This window comes from Brassica rapa, chromosome A10, assembly GCF_000309985.2.
Source record: "Brassica rapa cultivar Chiifu-401-42 chromosome A10, CAAS_Brap_v3.01, whole genome shotgun sequence".
Lineage (NCBI taxonomy): Eukaryota > Viridiplantae > Streptophyta > Magnoliopsida > Brassicales > Brassicaceae > Brassica > Brassica rapa.
In genome coordinates this window covers 2380708-2402174 of record NC_024804.2, presented here as the reverse complement: position 1 = coordinate 2402174, position 21467 = coordinate 2380708, and the positions used below count along the sequence as shown (strand labels likewise).

Sequence of the window (21467 nt, the reverse complement as noted above, 5' to 3'; positions counted from 1 at the left end):
CATATACATCGTGTAGGTTTCGACACAATTCTAAACTCTGGATGGTTTGCACCATCTCTATAATATTATTTGAGAAGTCAGTTTCCTATGTGTCGCTCTCACGTTAACTCTCACGATGGTTTATTACACTGATACCCTTAATGAACTAAAAATATTACATTTGAAATTCTACTTTTTTAGTTTCCTTTTTAAAAATTTCCAAAAAACATATACATATAATAAAAAAGGAAAACTTTTATAAATTAAAAAAAAAAACAAATTGAAAAACGAATATATGTATATATAATATGATTTCATAAAAAAGGGAAAGTTCACAAAATAGTAATATTACATTTAAAAATATTTTAAATAACATAAAATATATTTTGAAGTAATCAAATACTTTCTTTATATCTATATTTCTTAGATGAAAAATATAAATTTGTATATAATGTGATTTCATTAAATTAAGAGTCATTAAAAAAACTGAACATAAATTTTAAAAATAAACATGGTTTGATCAAATACTTACAAAATAGTTTAATGAGGTAGATATATTATATTTTATCATTTTTAAAGTTATTTGTTTTCTTAATATTAAATTTGCTTTTATATTTTATGTTTTTATGTTTGTGGAACTTAATAGAACCATAATCAAAATATCAAAGAAAATCTGAATTCTCATTTTTAAGATTATTTAAAATAAATTTCAGTTTCCATTCAATAAATCAAAGGTATAAAGTTATTTAGAATTTATAAAATATTTTAATTATTGTAAATATTGATATGTGTTCATGAGATTCCAAAAATGTATCAACTACATATGCATGTAAGTTCCTATTGATCACCGCTTTATTTTTAATATTCTTTTAAAAAACATCAACATATAATTTGATAAATATTATGAAAATACATGCACATTTAAACGATAAATAAAATTAACTTGATTTGACTTAATTATAATAAAAAGAATTATACTTCATTTTGAATTTGAAAGAATATATATAACTCAATATATTCATAATATGAGTGATTCGACTAATCCAACTTATATATAAAATCATAGATTTAACTACGATAAGAATATATAATTTTATAAGATTAGTAATTTATTTTATAAATATAAATCATAGGACAACTCAAAACATATTAAAAATGAAAATGAAATTTTAACCAACTGTTACAATTTAGTTTTTTTTGGTAAAATTTATATATATGCATGAGACTTCAGAATATTATTGTTAAATTAATTTATGTAATTTGAAATCATACACTTTAGTTTATTTTTTTATTTCATTCTAAGCACGATATATCTTAAGTTATACATAATCTTCATAAAGTATATTTACATATCTAAGACAACAACCACCTAAATACAAATAAGAAATTAATCAAAACTTTAATATATAGAATAAAAAAATATTACAATTGAATTCAGAGATGCAATCTAATTTACCCAAATGATAACTAAATTGACTGTAAAAACAACAAAACCGATTAGATATAACATATAAAAAATCATATGTATAATTAAAGTAATATAATATTATTAATATAAATGATGCATACAAATTATAAATTAATTTAAAATTAAAAGTAAATAGCAATCAATTATTATAGATATTTACTTTAGAAATATTTATATCCGTGCATGAGCACGGAAAAATCACCTAGTATTATACTAAACATGGTGTAGCTGAGAAACTTTTTTCCTTACAAAATACTACTAAGTTTTTTAGATTAGTAGCTAGTTTCAAACTTGTGGTGGTCTATAATTTTGTTGAGCTGGACTTATCAAAGCAAGTTAGTTAGTTTATTCCTAAAAGTCTCAACCCCAAACCAGAGTTTCAATAAAGACGTTGGGATTGTATATCTTCAGTTAAATGCATAGGGCTTCAGATTTAAATGATGTCCCATAATTTAAGTATACAATCCATACATTATTCCTTTACCTTCTTTGGACACCGCTCTTCAATGAAGTTTCCGATGGAGTAGTTACCTTATATAAATCAGATCTTCAACATTATCATCTACCAGACTACCACCTACCATTTGACAAATGTGCAAACTATTTTTAATGGTTGAATTGTAACAGATGACTAAAGAGTAAAAGACTTATTCTTCCTAAATGAGCAGACTAGTTGCATTTTGTTTCACCCGGAATAACTAAACTGTGTTTGACATTTAGCAATCTATCAAAGTTACGAAAACATTAATATTCACGTTGATTTTTTAAAAGATGTCTTCCACTGTTCAGAAAATAAAACAGTGAATACAGAATACTCCATTACAATCACTACTTATATAAGTTGCTCCAAAAAAAAATCACTACTTATATAAAAATAAATAAAAATAGTAATCACTACTCCTTATTACTTAGGACTATTACTTACTATACCAATAAGAAATTAAATTTCCTAGTGATGATACTACCCTCGTGGTAACCATTTGATATTTTTCTTTCATAATCTGACAGCTATTATCCAACCTATGGGGATGGAGAGAGGTCGTTGTAGTCGTAGTTATATCAGTCCCAGGTAGAATTGGCTTTTATTATTTTCAACATCACTCATTATTATCATTACAGACTGAATATTATAACTATTTTTTTTCTAGTTTGACAGTGACATTTAGTGGGTTATTCATTGAGTTTTTGTCTAAATATTTGACCTATTCTATTTATGTGCAACCCTTTCCACTTTTTGGCCCTTTTCTTTCTTTTGAATTTTGTTCTCTTCTCTTTGAAATTAACCAATAAAGTTATCAGCCAGAGAAGAGGTTAACGCATCGGACTCTAGCTAGTCACACAGCCAGTACAATTCTTGGAGTTGTTGACATATCAGTACAAATGTATAAATCAATCAATCAAATCCATTGCACATAATATCATCAATTCTCAACCAATGTACTACTTAACTTGGAGTTGCAAATAATATCGGACTCTAGCTAGTCACACAGCCAGTACAATTCTTGGAGTTGTTGACATATCAATACAAATGTATAAATCAATCAATCAAATCCATTGCACATAATATCATCAATTCTCAACCAATGTACTATTAGACCATCTCCAATGTCTCACTCTATTTTTTACTCTATAATAGAATTTGAGTTTGCTCCAATGGTACTCTATTTTTGAGTAGAAAATAGAGTGATGAACAAAAAAAAACAAATTACTCTATATTTGAAGTAAACCTATTTTTCACTCTATTATAGAGTGAGAAATAGAGTACAATTAGAATATTTTTTACTATAAACTCTATTTTAAAGTGAAAAATAGAGTGAGGTTGGAGGTGCTCTTAACTTCTACCATGATTGTTTAGAAATATCATACACATACACATAATCATACAAATACAATTGGAACATTAATCTCTGTTAGTTAATCACATGCATTAAGTATAACCTCTTATGTATCAATTTAAGTGATTTTTAAGATTTTTGCACTTGGATTAAGAAAATACAAACTTCTATACAATTTATCTTGGCTACATAAAAATATCATTAAATGAAATTAATTCAACCAATAAGGAAAAAAATATTATTTTGTAATTGTTCACAAAGTTTAAATGATACTAAATTCTATCTAAAATAATGAAAAAATCAATTATTTTGAAACAAATTTTTTTCTTCCAAACACCACTTAAAGTAATACTCCCTTCGTTCGGGAATAGTTGACGTTTTAGTGATTTTTTTTTGTGTCAATATACTTGACGTTTACGGAGTTCAATGCAAATAATGATAGAAGTTGATGTTTCTACCCTTGTAATATTAACGTGACTTCTAGCATCTTTAGTCAATCTAAAGCAATTGAAAAGGTTAAAATAGAAATTGTATCAATTTTTTTAATGTTTGTGCAAAGCTGGAAAACGTCAAATAAAAAAATACTGAGGGAGTAACTAATAAGGTGGGAGTATCTTTGTCCCATACTATAAATGTTTACGAAGTTTTTGTGTTCAAGAGTTTTTTTATTTTAAAATGTACAAGTAAGACAAAACTAAATTTGTCTGACGTCAACCCAAAATCAGAGATAGACGCTACGAGACGCGCGCGTGTGCGAAGAAACACCGAACTCGCGCTGTGAATCATTCATGTTGCGCGATAACAAAAAGCACGTTTTGAAAACGAAGCCGTGGAGTGAGCGATCGCGTGAGTTAAACAGAAGATTTGTAGGGACAGCGGCACAGACCGTGCGTCTCAAAAGTCCAAAGGAATCTGCGTTTTGTTGCAAAAAGTACGTGGGTACCACGCGGTATTGGGTCTTTGTCTCCCTGTCACCATCTTCTTCTCTCCCTCATTTTACTTTTCCTTTGTTTCTTGAAAGCAAACCATATGGGCTTCCAAAACTTTTATTGTTGGCCCGGTAAATTGATATATGGGCTTCCAAAACTGCCATGTAACACCGCAGATTTATCCCTCAAACAAGAGAACCAATCTTCTGAGAAGTTTGCATCACAAGTCACAACATGAGAATTACTCATTATTCAACTATTTTAGGGCTTTAAGATACACAGCACAAACTTACAAAAACACCTCCAAATTTTCCACATTTTTTCATTTCCAACCCCTTTACTTCTACACATTTGTGGTGTTGACATCAATAATTCTTGTCACACTCTTCTCTTTGAAGACACTCATTCAGTCCTTTAACAATCTGTTGCATGTTTGGCCTCTCAGAAACGTTTTGTGAAACAGAAGCCAAAGCAAGCTCCACAACTTTCCAAACAGAGTTCGCATCAAAATCTTTAGGCATTTTGGAATCTATAACATTGTTCACATCATTAGTAGACTTCAAAATCGATATCACCCAATCACTCACATGAACACGTTTCCTCTGCGACTCACTGATCGCAGTCTTGCCTGTAATCATCTCCAACAGAACAACTCCAAAACTGTAAATGTCACTCTTCTCGTTTAGCCCATTTGTCTCAAAGCATCTACACAAACAAAACAAAACAAAAACAATTATTCAATTATTATTTTTTTTTTGTTAAATTGTTGGGGAGACAAAAGAGAGAAAACTGACAGCGGATCGAGATATCCAGGAGTTCCAGCGACTAGAGTTGAGACATGAGAACGACTCTCTGTCTGAAAACTCCTCGAGAGTCCAAAATCTGCAAGCTTAGCTCTGTTCTTATCGTTCAACAATATGTTCGAAGTCTTCACATCTCTGTGAACTATCGCAGGTTTGCATCCACAGTGAAGATACTCAAGACCTTGTGCTGCATCGAGTGCAATCTGAAGCCTTTGTCTCCAGCTCAACATATGGTCATACTTTCCAGAGAGATGATCAGCCATGTTTCCATTAGCCATGAACTCATAGATCAACCCCATTTGATCAGCTTCGTGGAAGTAACCGATGAGTGCAGTGAGGTTTACATGATGAACCCTCACAAGAACTTCAACCTATATGAACATATACATGCAATGTTGTAAAAATCGGTCTAATCGGTTAAATCAACTAACAATGTTAGTGTAAGTCCACGAAATTGTCTGATTTTGGATTTTGTATTGTCAAAATAATTTTATAATTAAATTTTTTAAAAATTGGTAATATAAATTGATAAAATATAATAAATAAATAAATATTTTGTTAACGCTTAGTAGCCACCTAGGTTCCAAATGTTTTGTCCATCAGCTTGGCATATAAAAAAACGTCTAGTTAGTGCTTAACTATAGATTATTTATCCTTCTGGTATCAGTATCTGAGATTTAACATTACCTCAGAGCGAAACTCTTTGAATCCCTGAGCTGATGTTTCTGATAGAAGTTTAACAGCGACTTGAATGTTGTTATAGTAGCCATGGTAGACTGTTCCAAACCCTCCTCTGCCGAGGACACGACCGAAGTTATTTGTCATCTTCACAACGTCTTCATATGTAAACAGTAACTTGTTCTCTGATTTTGCCTTCACAACCGCAGAGTTTACTATGCAAGAGAAATTTTAACAATTGGTACCATGATAAACTAAATATATATGTAATAACTAATAAGATAAGATTTTTTTACCAGACTTCTTCCTTCGGTTCTTGATCTTCCAAAACACACCAGAGAGTAAAAGGAGAATGAACAATGATGCGACAAGGGCGATCACTAGTGTTTTCTTGTTGCTTTTTCCGCAAGAAATCTCGGTACAGAGTCCCTGATTCTCCCCAACCCTTAAGGTGAGTGATCCAGTCTTTGATCTTTCTAATAACTCGGATGGAACTGAACCTGTTAGCTTGTTTTTCTCTAGATATCTGTAGATAATTATTAAGAGTCAGAGTCCAACTTTATAGACCTATATTTTTTTTATATCTTTGTATCAATATTTTTAGAACTTACAAAACCCTCAAGAAATTCAGTCTTGACACAAACTCTGGTATCTCTCCGGTTAAGCCATTGTTTGATAAGTCTCTGTCGGTTAAGAAGATAACATAGTTTTTTTTAAAAAAAATTGTTATAAGAAGACTATAGAGTTGCCTTGTTCAAGTCAAGAAAATCTTTAACACTATACAAAAAATTGGTACCCTAAGCTTGAGTTGGATTCTTGACCAAAAAATGAAAAAAAAAAACATGGATTCGATTAACTCACAGCTCTTGAATCATTGTGAGGTTGGAGAAGGACGGTGATAAGAGGCCCGTTAACCCACTAGAAGATAAGTTCCTGCATCCAAGCAACGAATTTAAGTTAAGTTACAGAATCTTTGAGCTGGCAAGAAGAGATGAAGATTAGGTTACACTTACAGTGATGTGATTCTTGGAGGAGTAAGACTATCATAACTACAGTTAAGTCCTTCCCAAAGGTAGTCATTAGGCATACAAGGATCTCCTTGCCAGTTTCTCTTCACTTTATAGCTTGTCTTTACACCCGTAACCGCGTTGACTATATGTTAAAACAATTTATCAAAACGAGAAAACAAAACTAAAACTTGTTGGTTCATGTTACTAGCACCTACCGTCTTCTTCGTTAGTGAGAGATTGCGAGAAACTATTTGCGATGTAGATCTCTAGTGCGTTAATAATTGGTGGAAGAGTGGACTTGGACGTTCTCACTAGCGAAAACACAATATCAGTTTGGCTCTCAGGGTTTAGAACAAAAGTGTTTGTCTGAAGATACTTGGGACTGAAGGCAGCATGAACTGTGACTCCGTTGATTCGGATATCGAACTCTCTGGTCTGGTTCGGTCTGAGACTAAGATCTTCTACCTCGGCGAAATGAACGTAAGCAAAGTACCTGACGTTTGGATCGCTGTTTTCTAAAGTCATTGCGATGGGGTTCGTTGTGTTCGTTGGAGTCATCGCTGTGCTCATCACCAAACTTGAAAGATTGTAACTATTATCGTCTGAGAGAACAGGTAGTGAGGTGTTGATCTCTCTGCAGTATCCAAAGTTTCTAGGTATCCAGATTCGATCGAAAACATCTTCATCGTATCTGATTCAAAGTCAAAAAGATATACGGAAACTTTGAGCCAAAGAAACAGAACACAAAACAGAGCAAAAAACAGAGCAAAAACAGAGTACGAAACAGAGCATTACCTGACGGGTGAGTCCATAAGAGAGCCAAAGTCCCAGCGTCTGGAGAAGAAGAGAGCACCGTTTGGAGAATCATACGTCGTATTGTCGTTCCCGAGAAACCGAAGCTCTAGCGTCGACATAAATGGAGTTCCTTTGCCTTTGTTTCCCAAACAGACAAAGATTTTCTCTGTTCGGCTCAAGTAAACGACTTCTTTGGATACAACGACCGATCCATTGGTGAGAAAGACAGTGTCCCAGATGTTTCCACCGAGATACAGATCAAACTCGGGAGAACCATTCTCTCCGTCGTAGTTTCCGTACATGAAACCAGCTCTTACGAGGTACTTCTTGCCTTTCCCTTGCTTTGGTGTCAGCGTGTAGCAGTTTCTTGCACCTTCGGGAAAGCTCCTCAGTGTTTGAAGCTGTCTTTGAGCTGTGAAGGAAACAGATTTGGAGACTCCGGTTTCGACAAAGGATGAATCTGAAACGTAGTTTATGCCCGTTGTGTCGTCTTTGTAGGATGATCCACTTGGGATTCCACAGTCGATGCTTATAAAACCTGTGAATCATGCAACGTAAAAAAAGAGTAAATATTTATAGGGCAAATCTCCAAAATAACACATTTCTAAGTTTATATCACAAAAATAGCACTCAAAAACTAAAATGATCAAAATAGCGTTATATCTTTTGAAAAATTTAAATTTTTTTATTTTTCAAAATTTGAAATCTTATCCCAAAACCTCACTTCTCTACTCTAAACCCTAAAACCTAAACTCTAAACCCTAAACCCTAAATTCTAAACCCTAAACCCCACCCCTTCAGTGCTATTTTTGTGACTTTTGGCCTTGAATGCTAGTTTGGGAACAAAAACTTGATTTACTGTTATTTTGGTCTTTTTCTCATATTTATACTTTCTTTACTAAACAATACATCTGAAGATCATAACCTGATTGGTCTTGTGCAAGAACCGAAACGACAAGACACAAAGCAAAAGCTGCTGAATATACCAAACTGAGAACACGAAAGGTTTCCATTTTAGTCTGATCTTCTGAAACTTTGACGTGATGAAGTCTTGTACTTAAACACGAAAAAAATAATTATTCTGAAAGTAAACTCTGAAATGAAAATAATTAAGTGATTTATATTTGCTACTTGCTCATCTTGACTATACCGCAAAGTCAAATCTCCATCAAAATTCAAAAGTAAACGAATGACCCGCCGAATATATCAAATCATTATCCTAACAAAAGATATATATATTACTCATCTTTTTGTAAGAGATTGATTTTCATTCGCTAGCAAATATATATATATATATATATATATTTTTTTTTCTGTAAATATGCTAAAGACATGACAAGCATGATATGAATAGCATTAGTCAATAATTTCAACATCGTTTGTCTTCCTCTAAACTCTTAAAGTCGTTTAGGACAATATTGTGTATATCTTGACGTCTAACATAATACATACACATCAAATGTGTACAATGGTGCAAAAACTTCTTTACAAAGACTATTGTGTGCCTTCTTCTTGCGCAATATACCACATAGTCTATATCAATTTCCCTTGAATATATTTACATTTTAGTGACTCTAAAACCTGTCTTATACCAAAGCAAAAAGACGTGCAGAGAATGGCCCTAGACTGTTCTTGGCTGTAATAACTTTTTCCGCAAGCAATCGCACTGTAGATTCATCTTCTTTCTTCCTAATCTTCATTTTCTCCATCAAACTCCTACAAAGATTTACAAAAATCACCGTTATAATCAGTTTCCACAAGACTGGACTTTATCTGTAACCTATAACTGAGACTTACCGGCAGAGAGGGACCTCACAAGAATCAGAATCATCATCACAGATACAAGCGTGAAGCTGAAAAAGCTGCCACAACCTTTTGCAACGAGGACAAGAAGCCCTAGACTTGCATCCCAAGAAATGTCGAAGCGCACCTTCAACTCCTTTACAAAACCGGAACTCACACACTGTCTCGCTTCCTCCTTTAAGCGCTTTATCACGAGGCCCGATCGTCACGCAACCTTCTCTATAAATGTGCACAAGAGCTTCTAGGGTTTCATAAAGCTCCAAATACATCTTCTTCTCCTTGAGCTTTACCCTTCTCTCTTGTCTCTCTTCCTGCGCTTCGACAACCGCCTCGACTTCTTGTTCGAGGAGAAGATCAGACCGTATCATCTCTTTCCATCCTTCCGTTGGAGAGATAGATTCGTAGTCCTTGACGACCATCGAGATACATCGAAAGCAAATCCTCGGGGCGTCGCAGGCTCGTGCTAGCAGGAGCACGTCGACCACGTTCTCCTTGTTGATGTATCCTTCTTGGTCAAGAACCTCTACGCAGACTCTTTTGAGAGATGGAACCGAGTAGATGTGTGAGAGAAAAATCAAAGGGATCACACACTCCTTCATTTCTTCCTCCTCGTAGCTGCAAGTGTTTTCTTGTGTGTCAAGCAAGCTTTACAAAAGAAAAAAGAGAAGCTAGCATTTGAACACAGAGGATAGGACGTACCAGGACGAGTAGAGAAACCGAAGGAACATGTAGACTGGTTGATAAGGCACTCCAGAGATTTTGAGGTATGGTTTTCCATTTTGGTCCCTGGACTGATTGAGAAGGTTCGCTATAACAGGTGAAGCTGCAGACTGCACAAGACAACAACACCTTGTTTATTATATATCCTTCATGCACTTTTTTTCCTAATAAATGTTAAATTTTATTCATCCAAAAAAACCTTTTGTACAAAACATGTAACTATCAGTTTGAAATGTGAAAGAAAAATTAAAAAAAAAATTAGTTCTCTATTCTAAAGAATTATCTCATCCCTCATGCACATTGCTTCATGTTATGACAAGAACGTACCAGGATACTTGAATGGGCTAATAGATAAAAGTTGTCCTCGGTGTGAACATTGGTATCACCTCCAGTTCCATCTATGAAAACCTTTTCCCAAGTTGCTACTGATTCTTTTGGCACAAGGCGTGATGATGAGCTGGAAGGGTTCCTTGTGGAAGAAGCTTGAGGACGCTGGTAGGTTATACGAGGAAGAGGAAGAGGAGGAGGTTTCGGAATGTTCATCTTGGTACTAGACATTGTTTCTGTAGAATGAAACATAATCAACTCATCATCAGGAGAAGCATATATATACAATAAAGACTCTTCTTCTTTCTCATAAGGAACATAAACGATTCTTTCAATCAAATGCAATAAGCTACCAGAAACATAAGAGTCAAATCTCAACTCTCAAGTTCCCTAATCCAGTGCAATCTTATAGCTTAAGAAGAATCAAAACTCGGTAAAAAAAAGTCAAGAATCCCATTTGAGCAAAACAGAGAACACAAAGTTAGTAACTTGGACAGCAAGTCTTAATCCAAAAAGATCAAACGGTGACTACAGATGTAGATACAGAGATTGTCAAGACCATTGCCAACATACTTAAACGAACATCAAAGAGAATACAGAGATTTTGAAGACCAAGAAACGTGAGAACAAAGAACAATAGCATCCTGGTGACTCGATAAAACAGATCAAAACGTGAAAATTGTACGGAAGATTCTGAGTCATTTAAGGAAGTAATCAAAACCCAGAACGTGGAACGACAGAAAATGCTCAAAGAAATCGAAATTGTTAACCAAGAAGAAAGAAGAAAGGAAAGAATCATTGTCATTCACTTACGCAGAGAGTGAGAATCCGTTAATCGTCAACAACGAACTCAACGCTGATAATATTAATCTTGAAGGGTAAGGGGAGAGTGAGAGGGGGAGAGACAATGAACGCGAAGGGTGAGAAGCTTCGTTGCCAAGTGGTTTCGTCGTTAAATCTCAATACAGAGAAACCAAAGGGCGCGGCGGGAAGTAGCAAATTTGCACACAAAACGTCGTCGTTTATATATAGCGGCCAAGAAAAGATTGAAAGACATATTATGGCGGCTGATCTTGAATTGCACTATAGAGTATAGACCAAAGTTAGTGATCCTTGTTAGCATTGGCCCAATAATTTTATTTGAAAGCCCGATTAATGGATATTTATTTATTTTTGGCAACAATCCAATTAATGGGATATATCTTAAATTTATCCCTTTTTTTTTTTGAGCAACCAACATATTTTATTTTATAAAGATAAACGTCCAGGTCCGAGAGGAGTGCATATTATATAAAGCAAATTTAGCCTTACAGTATGCAAACCTATCATGCTCTCTTAAAACAAAGGAGAAAAACAAGAATTGAAAGAAATAAATAGGGTTTTGATATTCGACAAAACTCCATGGACATTTTTCGAATTGTTGATTGAAACGGTAGTTTAATATACATAAAAACTTTAAATTCACTATTTAACCAAACACATCTTCTCTCTCTTCATTTTTTTTCTATTTTTTTCTAGCCTTTCACTATTTTTTTTTTTTCTCAGGTGAAATTCATTCCATAGAAGAAACACGGTTTGATACATCAACTGGCGGATGAAATAACAATCCCCAAACACAAGAGCCCACATGAAGGCGGCAACTAGAACCCACACCGGGGTAGCTTTGCAACAAAACAACAGACCAAAGCTAAGACTAAAACTAGACAGATTACCAATTGCCCAAGAACAAAGTAAACAAGGAGACTTAGCAAAATTTAAAACATAGTAGAGGCCAATGATCGGGAGTTGTCGTTGCTGCCCCTAGCACGCCACACGAAAAAACTCCACCTCCTGCACCCAAGACACCACGACTTATCGTTGCTGCTCACGCCCGCCACACGATAACGTCCAAGACACCAAGACCCTATGACTTCATAACCTGACAGGACGAACCCTTAAAAGATTCAGATTCACACAACCCTCAGAGACGGCTGCGACATTCTCAACGCCCACTTAATCCAAGATAGAAGTCCAACAAACTCTTCACGACTACGAAGCCTTGCCAAATGAAACGAACCACTCCAGACACCCTCATGGAAGAAGAAACGAAACGGCAAGCGACCACTGCAACCACCACCATACGAAGTAAAATCTGCTAAATCAACTCTCACCATGGGGACTCTTGACATCAACAAACTAAAACTTGAGCGACTACAACATCTAGAGAACATGATGCTCCAACAAACGATGATGAAGTTTGATGGTTTCCAATTGCTCCAACTATTAGTCTCCTATTGATAAGAATTCAGCTCGTGTACTAACAGACAATCGCCAATGGCGCATTCCGATCAAACTACATCCCTCCGACAATCACCATCCCAACTCTAAGCTAAGAACCGAACAACACAATTTGGACTAAAAAAGGCAGGTCTTGACATCGAAAGCTAAGCAAGGAACACCAGATCGCATCGACCGCCCATTACAAATCTCCTCCAACAGTCTCACCGCCACAGAGGGAGGTAGATCCGTGGTGAAGGAGCTGTCTTACCTCGCCACGGCCGCCGTCACAAAGCTACCGTCGGAGATCTGCAGAAAGGAAAAACAGATCTGACAAAAGCTTAAACCCTAAAAGCCGACTCCCATCTCCATCGTCCCGCTGTGAGTCTCGCCGTCACTCCATAGAAGGCCAGACTCCGTCACCGTCAAGCGCAATAGAGCTCGGGTTGAAGCCTCGACAGTTACAGAGTGACTTGCATATCGACCAAAGAGAACTGGAGGAGAGGAGAGCAAAGATTAAACGAGATCAAAGAAGGAAGGGAAACGCCTCCGGCTCCGTCGAGACGGTGGCCGGAGCTAGCTCTTCTTCGTCAGAGTTTTCTTCTGTGTTATCGCTTAATCAAAACGAAAAGGAGAGAGAGAAGTTTGATCTAAACTTATGTGTTAGCATCATATAAAGAGTGAGATTAGAAGGAGAAAAGGGCTTCTAGCCTTTCACTATAAATCTATTTTTTTTTTTTTGATTATTTGGCAAATAAACTCATCAACACCTTTTTTGGGATCTCATCAACACCCTAAAATCTAAAATTTATTATTCTGACAAAGTCGCTCTCATTTGGTTTTCAAGTGACGCACATGGATATTTACATTTTTTTGTTACCCTACTTTTAATTTTTTTTACAAAGCATCGAAAACATTGTACAATCAGTTTATTAGTCTAAAAAATTGTAGATCTCAAGTTAGATTCCTATTCAGTAAAAAAAAAAGATTCCTACCAGTCAAATAATATTTTTTAACACAGAAAACATAAAACAAAACCCAACAAGCTGAGATGCAGCTCTCTTTCTCTCATGGAAGATGACCAACCGATCCTATCCAGGGCCGTGCCTGACTATAGGCTGATCAAGCACATGCTTGGGGCCCTGATGTGTATAAGTATTTTAAGGACCAATTTTTTTCAACAAAATCTAGTTAGTTCTACTGGTCTTTGTTCAATTGTTTCCTACAAAGGGTTGGGGTTCGATTCTTTATCCCATAAATTTTAATATTTTTCCATAATAAATAATTGAAGGGCCAAAAATATATTTTGTGCTTGGAGGCCCAAAAAAGTCAGGCACGGCCCTGATCCTATCGTACTTTTTCACATGCTATTGGTAAAACCATAAGTTGACAAAAGAAAGAAGAAGGTAAAACTATAATAAAATTACAATTGTTATATCAGCATAGATTGGTTTATTGCATTATCATCGCTTCTTGGTCGACCAGAACTCTTACCCTTCTTGGATTCTAGTCCAAGGAATCATCCCAACAAAGACGTAGTCCAATAAAAATCATCTAATCCAATCTTATTGGCTCTATATAAACAGTTAAACACACTCCACACATCAAACCAGAGTATAACCAATAACAAAGGAGAAAACACAAAAATGATACACGGATCTCATGTTATCGTCTTGCCTTTCCCTGTACAAGGCCACCTTACTCCAATGTTCCAATTCTGCAAACGCTTAGCCTCAAAGGGTCTTACGTCCACTCTTGTTCTCGTCTCCGACAAACCCTCTCCACCTTACAAAACAGAGAATAACGCAATCACTGTCTTCCCCATACCCAGTGGCTCCCAAGAAGGCAAGGACCCGCTACAAGACCTCGATGATTACATCGACAGAGTATACACCAGCATCAAAAAACACTTACCGGAGTTGATACAAGACATGAAACTCTTGGAGAATCCTCCTAGGGCTCTCGTGTACGACTCCACCTTGCCTTGGCTTCTTGATGTAGCTCATGATCATGGTTTGAAAGGTGCCTCGTTCTACACGCAACCTTGGCTTGTCTCGGTTATTTATTACCATGTTCACAAGGGATCGTTCTCCGTACCGTCTACAAAGCACGGTCCCTCGACGTTAGCATCTTTCCCTGCGTTTCCTATGCTGAGTGCCAACGATTTGCCGTCTTACGTCTGTGAATCGTCCTCTTACCCGAAGATACTAAGGATTGTGGTCGAACAGCTCTCAAACATTGACCGAGTCGACATATTGTTGTGCAACACTTTCGATAACTTGGAAGAAAAGGTACTGAATATATCCACCACATATATAGGAACATGTCCATGTCTTTTAAGGAAAATATCGAACTAAATCAGAGATATTTTTTAAAAATATTATATAAAATCTTAGATTTGTTTAAAAAAAAAGATTATTCTAGCCTTGTTTTTATTATCGTCCTATATATGTTTATCTATGTAAATGATTATGATTAATTTGTTTTATTTTATTTTGTTGTTTTTTAGTTGTTGAAATGGGTCAAAAGCTTGTGGCCAGTCTTGAACATAGGACCAACGGTTCCATCGATGTATTTAGACAAGCGACTGTCGGAAGATAAAAGCTACGGATTTAGTCTCTTCACTGCAAAATCCACTGAATGCATGGAGTGGTTAAACTTAAAGAAGCCTCACTCAGTTGTCTATGTATCTTTTGGTAGCCTGGTGATTCTAAAAGAAGATCAAATGATGGAGCTCGCAGAAGGTCTGAAACAGAGCGGATGTTTCTTCTTATGGGTTGTGAGAGAAACAGAGATGAACAAGATTCCAAAAAGCTATGTAGAGGAAATCGGTGAGAAAGGATTGTTTGTGAGCTGGAGTCCGCAGCTTGAAGTTCTTGCCCATGAATCTGTGGGTTGTTTCTTGACACATTGTGGATGGAACTCGACGTTGGAAGGTTTGAGTTTAGGAGTTCCAATGATTGGTATGCCTCATTGGACAGATCAGCCAACGAATGCTAAGTTCATGGAGGATGTGTGGAAGGTTGGGGTTAGGGTTAAGGCAGAAGCTGATGGGTTTGTGAGAAGAGATGAGATTGTGAGATGTGTGGGAGAAGTTATGGAAGGAGAGAAAGGGAAAGAGATGAGAAGGAATGCTGAGAAGTGGAAAGTGTTGGCTCTGGAAGCTGTTTCTGAAGGAGGTAGTTCTGATAAGAGCATCGATGAGTTTGTTTCTATGTTTTATTGAAGAGTTTAATTATGTTAGAACATCATTAATCCAGTCTCTTAATTGGGATTCTTAACTTCGGTTTAGAGACGGTTCTTAACTTTTCTTAGATTTTAACTTAGAAAAGTTAAGAACCGTCTTTTAAATAAAATATATAAAAACTGTCTCTTAGCTGAAAAGTGTTAAAATAAAAGTGTCAAATCATAAATTAAAAATCCTGGGTAAGAGATCGGAGTTAATCATGCCTATCCTCATCGGCAAGAAGATGTTAAGGTTTCTATAAGAGAAAAAATAATTTTAAATGATAAAATGATTTCATTCTTCTTTACAAATTTAAACCAACATTTTGGTAACAGGTGTTACAGCCCTGAAAGTTGCGCCGGTTGAAACTTCTCTTACCATTTCATATGTCTTTTCATTATTTTAATTTTTTTGTAATAGCTGATATTTCCACTATATTTTCCAGTTAAATCTGCTTTTAGAAAGTAATTGTCTACTTCAAAATTATAAATTAAAGAGTAAGATTGTTTTCCACTGTTAATTGTCGTCAAATTTGTTTTGTTTTGAGTTAATTAAGGCTCCGAATGGAGAAAGCGGATCAAGCGTTGCGGATCTAGCGGATCAAGCGTTGCGATCTAGCGGACCAAGCGGATCGAGCGGAACAAGAGTGGATCGAGCGGAACAAAAGTGGATCAAGCGGATCTGGCGGTACAAAATATATGTTTGAATGGTGAAAGTGAATAAAAAGTAGTTCAAAGTACTGTACAAATCTAAATTAATCTATAGAAATTATAATACTATTTATTTTTAAAAACACTTTACAAATGAAAATTGTATAATTTTATTCAAATATAAGAAAAATGATTTAAGTATATATATTATTATTTTGAGTTTTAAAATTAAATATGTGCCTGGTTTTGGATGCATTGAAATTGATAAAAGCGGTATAAAATAAATTTAAAATAATTTCGTTAAGAATTAAACTTTTATTTTGATTTTTAATTACTTTTATGGTTATTTAAAAAAATGCAATGAATATAAATTTTTAATTTAGAATATAATAGAAAATTAGTTTTAACACACACATATATATATATATATATATCTATAATTTGGATGATTAAAAAACAATATTGTTTTTTGATAAAGTAGTGCAATTTTCAAATGATATATTATGAACACAAGTGCGAAACAGTAAGGATATAAAAAACATACTACAATCACAAAGAAATATTATTTCTTATAGTTAAAAAAGAAAAAGTACGAACAGTGGTTCTACACACAAGAAACACTCTGGATTTGCTATATATTACTGTAGAAAGTGGTTCTGTAACTTTTGTTCATATAATAGAACTGCTAGTGGTTCATTATTATTTTATCATTTTAAAAAAGCAGTCTAACGTTAGCTTAAATAAATTGTTGAATGGAAATAGAGAAGCAGTCCTTCCACTTGGTGTGTATCGACCACTTATTATATGCTCCCCATTCATGCTCTAAGATGTTATTAATCAAGACGTGTCAGCCATGTTTTTAACTCTATGTGACATTTTTAGTCACAATTTCGCTTTCAATGATTGACTACCTGCCAATAATTTTTTTTCTAACTTGACCTGAAACTTCATAAAGTTGACTGACTATACACACCCACAAACCGTTCCCCATACCAATCTACAAGGAACATTTTACAAAATTCACCTGAAACTTTTAAAAAGAAGAAATTTACACCCTAAAGGCTGCTAAAACGTGACGGCCTTATCCACTGTCAAAGGCCATATGGCGCTACATTTAGCCGTTTACGAATTAAACTTCACTTTGTACCTTTTTAATGTCGTTTTTGTTGGGATTGTGAAATCCCATATCCAACTCTATATTCTCCGATTAGTACGATATTGTCTATTTTGGGTCTTAGAAGCTGGCCCGTATAGATTTACTTTTGGTTTTCTTTCCAAAAGACTTCGTACTATTAGAGTTTGACATCTCTTTATATATTAGACACTCTTTGTCTAATTATCCAATGTGAGACTTAGTTTGTTATCTCACATTCTCCCTCTCAAACTAAAGATCACATTCATCTCGTGTCCCACAACTGACTTCGAAAATCTTTTGACTTGATCTCTGCCACACACACCTCTCAATCCTAACTCGATGAGTCCCGTTCCTACTCGAAGGGTATTTTGGTCTTCTTGCAAATTTTCGTCAAACCGGTCTGATACCCCAATTGTTGGGATTGTGAAATCCTATGTCCAACTATATATTCTCCGATGAGTACGATATTGTCCACTTTGAGATTTAGAGACCGGCCCGCATGAATTTACTTTTGGTTTTCTTTCCAAAATGCCTCGTACTATTAGAGTTGGACATCTCTTTATATACTAGACACTCCTTGTCTAATTATCCAATGTGTTACTTAGTTTGTTATCTCACAGTTTTAATCTCACTATTAATGCTAAACAAAAAAATCAATGCAATAAACAAAAGAATAGTTGTAACTTGCAAGGCAGGGTACATATAATGGGCCTTTGTGTTCTCATTAATGGGCCTTAAGAGTTTCAATTCCAAATCGAACCGGTTTTCGGTTTTCCCGACGCCGTCTTAGCCAAAATCCCCAAATCGATCGTCGTCGTCCTCAATTGCACACACTGTGCCCTTCGTTTTCAAAAAGGGAACAGCTTTTTTTTTTAGGGTTTATCGAATCGAGCGAGCGAGCGAATGAACTCAGCTCGCGACGTGTTTCTGGGTTTGCGATGAAGCGATGAAGCAGCCATCTATCATACTCTGTGATGAAGAAAGGTACTACCTTTGCCTTGAGAAGCTTCATCCAGCTCTTTTCATTTAACGCTCGTAAGCTCTCTTCCTCGTCGATAACTGATACCACCAGACCATTCCCTGATTACTCCCCGAAGAAACCTTCACTAAGAGACACCGAGCTCGTCCACCAAATCGCCAATGCGATTAAGCTCCGCCGCGCTGAGCCTCTGAGACGCAGCTTAAAGCCTTACGAATGCAAGTTCAAGACGGACCATTTGATCTGGGTGCTGATGAAGATTAGGTCTGATTACAATTTGGTTCTTGACTTCTTTGAGTGGGCGCGCTCCCGCAGAGACTCCACCCTTGAAGCACTCTGCATCGTCACTCACTTAGCTGTTGCGTCTAAGGATTTAAACGTGGCTTATTCTCTTGTAAGCAGCTTCTGGGAGAGACCGAAGCTGAGTGTTAATGATTCCTTTGTACAGTTTTTTGATCTTTTAGTGTATACTTACAAGGACTGGGGCTCGGATCCTAACGTGTTCGATGTTTTCTTCCGAGTACTGGTCGAGTTTGGGATGCTCCGTGAAGCGAGGAAAGTCTTTGAGAAGATGTTGAGTTACGGATTGGTTCTCTCTGTTGATTCATGTAACTTATACCTTTCGAAAGAAAAAACTGCAACGGCTGTTATAGTATTCAAAGAGTTTCCTGAGGTGGGAGTCTGTTGGAACGTTGCTTCTTATAACATTGTGATTCATTGCGTTTGTCAGCTTGGGAGAGTAAGCGAAGCTCACCATCTACTCGTTCTCATGGAGTTGAAAGGGTATATCCCTGATGTAGTGAGTTACAGTACGGTGATAAACGGATACTGTAGATTTGGGGAGCTTGAAAAGGTCTGGAAGCTCATTGAAGTAATGAGAGAGAAGGGGTTGAAGCCAAACTCTTATACTTACGGTAGCGTAATTCTTCTGCTTTGCAGAAGCTGTAAGCTGGCTGAAGCAGAGGAGGCTTTTCGAGAGATGATAGGGGACGGCATAGTTCCTGACAATGTAGTGTACACAACTCTTATTGATGGTTTCTGCAAGGGAGGGAATATAAAGGCTGCATCGAAGTTTTTTTACGAGATGCTCTCTCTGGATATTGCACCTGATATTGTGACGTATACCGCTATTATATCAGGGTTTTGTCGTGTTGGAGACATGGTGGAGGCTGGTAAGCTCTTCCATGAGATGATTTGCAGAGGTTTGGAACCGGATAGTGTTACTTTCACCGAAGTTATCAATGGATACTGCAAAGCAGGGGAGATTAAAGAGGCTTTTAGCGTTCATAATCGCATGATTCAGGCTGGGTGTTCTCCTAATGTTGTCACATACACCGCATTGATTGATGGTCTCTGTAAGGAAGGGGACTTGGACTCAGCAAACGACCTTCTCCATGAGATGTGGAAGATTGGTCTTCAACCGAATCTTTTTACTTATAACTCCATCGTCAATGGTCTGTGTAAGTCAGGGAACATCGAAGAGGCGATTAAGCTTGTTGGAGAGTTCGAAGCTGCGGGGATTAATCCAGACGCTGTCACTTACACAACGTTAATGGACGCCTACTGTAAATCAGGGGAGATGTCTAAGGCTCAAGAGGTTTTGAAGGAGATGCTAGGGAGAGGGCTTGAGCCTACGGTTGTCACGTTCAACGTACTAATGAACGGGTTTTGTTTGAACGGGATGTTGGAAGACGGCGAGAAGCTTCTGAACTGGATGCTGGCGAAAGGGATAGCACCTAACGCGACCACGTATAACTCTCTCGTGAAGCTGTATTGCGTTAGAGGTGACGTGAAGGCAGCCGCTGCGGTTTATAAGGACATGTGTGCTCGGGAAGTGGGGCCTGATGGTAAGACGTATGAGAATCTGATTAGAGGGCATTGCAAGGCGAGGAACATGAAGGAGGCTTGGTTTTTGTACCGAGGGATGGTGGAGAAAGGGTTTAGAGTCTCTGCTGGCACGTATAGTGATCTTATTAAGGGGTTCTTTAAGAGGAAGAAGTTTGTGGAGGCGAGAGAGGTTTTTGAGCAGATGAAAAGAGAAGGAATTGCTGCGGATAAAGAGATTTTTGACTTCTTCAGTGATACAAAATTGAAGGGGAGGAGGAAGACAGATACAGTTGTGGATCCTGTTGATGATATAATAGAGAGTTACCTTGTGGATGAAGAATTGAGGGAAGCTAATTAGGTGGTGGTAAGGTCAGAACTCACAAGTTTATCTTAGTGAGGAAGTTTCTGTTTCTCAAGTGGTCAGTGTGTATCTTTGATTTGGAACAGTTGTTTAAAACTTAAAAGCAAGGGGGGGCAGGAAGGGTACTAAGTGGAGGTTCAATGCATTCTCAAGGAAAATTGCCCTGAAAGACTTTCAGGGACTTGTTCACGGCTGATTACCAACAACGTAAGAGTATAGTAGTCTGTTTAAATACTTTGTTACTTTACCCAAATGTCAAAGATGTCAAAATTGTTTCACTGAATCTATGTGATGTTTGCAGGAGAATATGTCGAGAGCAGACATTGCAAAGAAGCTGTAGGAGATGATGTTCTGCTGAGAGAGCTATCTTAACCAGCTCTTCAAAGATATCTGCTCTCGGTCATGAAATGGAACTGGCCACAGGTGGCTTGTAAAGATGATGACGAAAGAGCTTCTCTTTATTGTTTGAGTTATGGTTGGTGATAAAAACATATGTTGATTTCTTTTTGCTGTAATGAAAACTTTATATTTAGATTAGGCCAGTTACGGTTTTAGGAACGTACTAACGTTACATTATACTCTTGTAGAAAAATAATCGCCATTGTCCTTATATATCTTCAGTTGGAATGGAAGTCTTTTATCAATAAACAGTTTTTGTTCTCTGGTGGTGAGAGATGAGGTAAACA

The 21467-nt window shown here is 36.3% G+C and overlaps 4 protein-coding genes across 6 annotated transcripts; 2 read left to right on the top strand and 2 right to left on the bottom strand.

The window, feature by feature from the left end:
- Window positions 1-756: 756 nt before the first annotated feature.
- On the bottom strand, window positions 757-8667 carry LOC103844100 (probable LRR receptor-like serine/threonine-protein kinase At1g05700). Its single transcript, XM_009120874.3, has 10 exons — window positions 8423-8667; window positions 7498-8035; window positions 6918-7393; window positions 6706-6844; window positions 6554-6625; window positions 6304-6375; window positions 5989-6218; window positions 5702-5907; window positions 5006-5385; window positions 757-4916 (listed from the first exon to the last, which is right to left on the bottom strand). Exons 1-10 carry the CDS (start codon window positions 8508-8510, stop codon window positions 4577-4579), a joined length of 2541 nt encoding a protein of 846 aa, XP_009119122.1. The 5' UTR covers window positions 8511-8667; the 3' UTR covers window positions 757-4576.
- A 236-nt stretch (window positions 8668-8903) lies between these two features.
- On the bottom strand, window positions 8904-11256 carry LOC103844101 (BTB/POZ and TAZ domain-containing protein 3-like). 2 transcript variants are annotated; one of them, XM_009120875.3, is made up of 5 exons: window positions 11161-11256; window positions 10348-10583; window positions 10000-10130; window positions 9295-9915; window positions 8904-9213 (listed from the first exon to the last, which is right to left on the bottom strand). In XM_009120875.3, exons 2-5 carry the CDS (start codon window positions 10576-10578, stop codon window positions 9084-9086), a joined length of 1113 nt encoding a protein of 370 aa, XP_009119123.1. In that variant the 5' UTR covers window positions 10579-10583; window positions 11161-11256; the 3' UTR covers window positions 8904-9083. The 2 variants fall into 2 exon arrangements, with proteins under 2 accessions (XP_009119123.1, XP_033137380.1); XM_033281489.1 differs by lacking the exon at window positions 11161-11256 and having other exon boundaries at window positions 10348-10655.
- Window positions 11257-14204: 2948 nt separating this feature from the next.
- On the top strand, window positions 14205-16639 carry LOC103844102 (UDP-glycosyltransferase 74E2). 2 transcript variants are annotated; one of them, XM_033281487.1, is made up of 3 exons: window positions 14205-14894; window positions 15113-15782; window positions 16386-16639. In XM_033281487.1, the coding sequence occupies exons 1-3, from the start codon at window positions 14250-14252 to the stop codon at window positions 16445-16447; spliced, it is 1377 nt and encodes a 458-aa protein (XP_033137378.1). In that variant the 5' UTR covers window positions 14205-14249; the 3' UTR covers window positions 16448-16639. The 2 variants fall into 2 exon arrangements, with proteins under 2 accessions (XP_033137378.1, XP_009119126.1); XM_009120878.3 differs by lacking the exon at window positions 16386-16639 and having other exon boundaries at window positions 15113-15987.
- Window positions 16640-18367: 1728 nt separating this feature from the next.
- LOC103844103 (pentatricopeptide repeat-containing protein At1g05670, mitochondrial) lies at window positions 18368-21429 on the top strand. The gene is given in 2 exon segments (XM_009120879.3): window positions 18368-20988; window positions 21083-21429. A coding segment is annotated over 1 exon segment (2226 nt). The 5' UTR covers window positions 18368-18552; the 3' UTR covers window positions 20779-20988; window positions 21083-21429.
- The last annotated feature ends 38 nt before the right edge of the window (window positions 21430-21467 follow it).

Coding starts and splice junctions, on each gene's coding strand:
- LOC103844102 (XM_033281487.1), top strand. CDS start 14,250: ATGATACACGGATCTCATGTTATCGTCTTGCCTTTCCCTGTACAAGGC. Junction 14,895..15,112: donor TCGATAACTTGGAAGAAAAG/GTACTGAATATA, acceptor GTTGTTTTTTAG/TTGTTGAAATGGGTCAAAAG. Junction 15,783..16,385: donor GGAAGCTGTTTCTGAAGGAG/GTAGTTCTGATA, acceptor GAGTTAATTAAG/GCTCCGAATGGAGAAAGCGG.
- LOC103844100 (XM_009120874.3), bottom strand. CDS start 8,510: ATGGAAACCTTTCGTGTTCTCAGTTTGGTATATTCAGCAGCTTTTGCT. Junction 5,908..5,988: donor GAACCGAAGGAAGAAGTCTG/GTAAAAAAATCT, acceptor TCTCTTGCATAG/TAAACTCTGCGGTTGTGAAG. Junction 5,386..5,701: donor TCAAAGAGTTTCGCTCTGAG/GTAATGTTAAAT, acceptor ATGTTCATATAG/GTTGAAGTTCTTGTGAGGGT.
- LOC103844101 (XM_033281489.1), bottom strand. CDS start 10,599: ATGTTTCATTCTACAGAAACAATGTCTAGTACCAAGATGAACATTCCG. Junction 10,131..10,347: donor TAGCCCATTCAAGTATCCTG/GTACGTTCTTGT, acceptor TGTCTTGTGCAG/TCTGCAGCTTCACCTGTTAT. Junction 9,214..9,294: donor TGTGAGGTCCCTCTCTGCCG/GTAAGTCTCAGT, acceptor AAATCTTTGTAG/GAGTTTGATGGAGAAAATGA.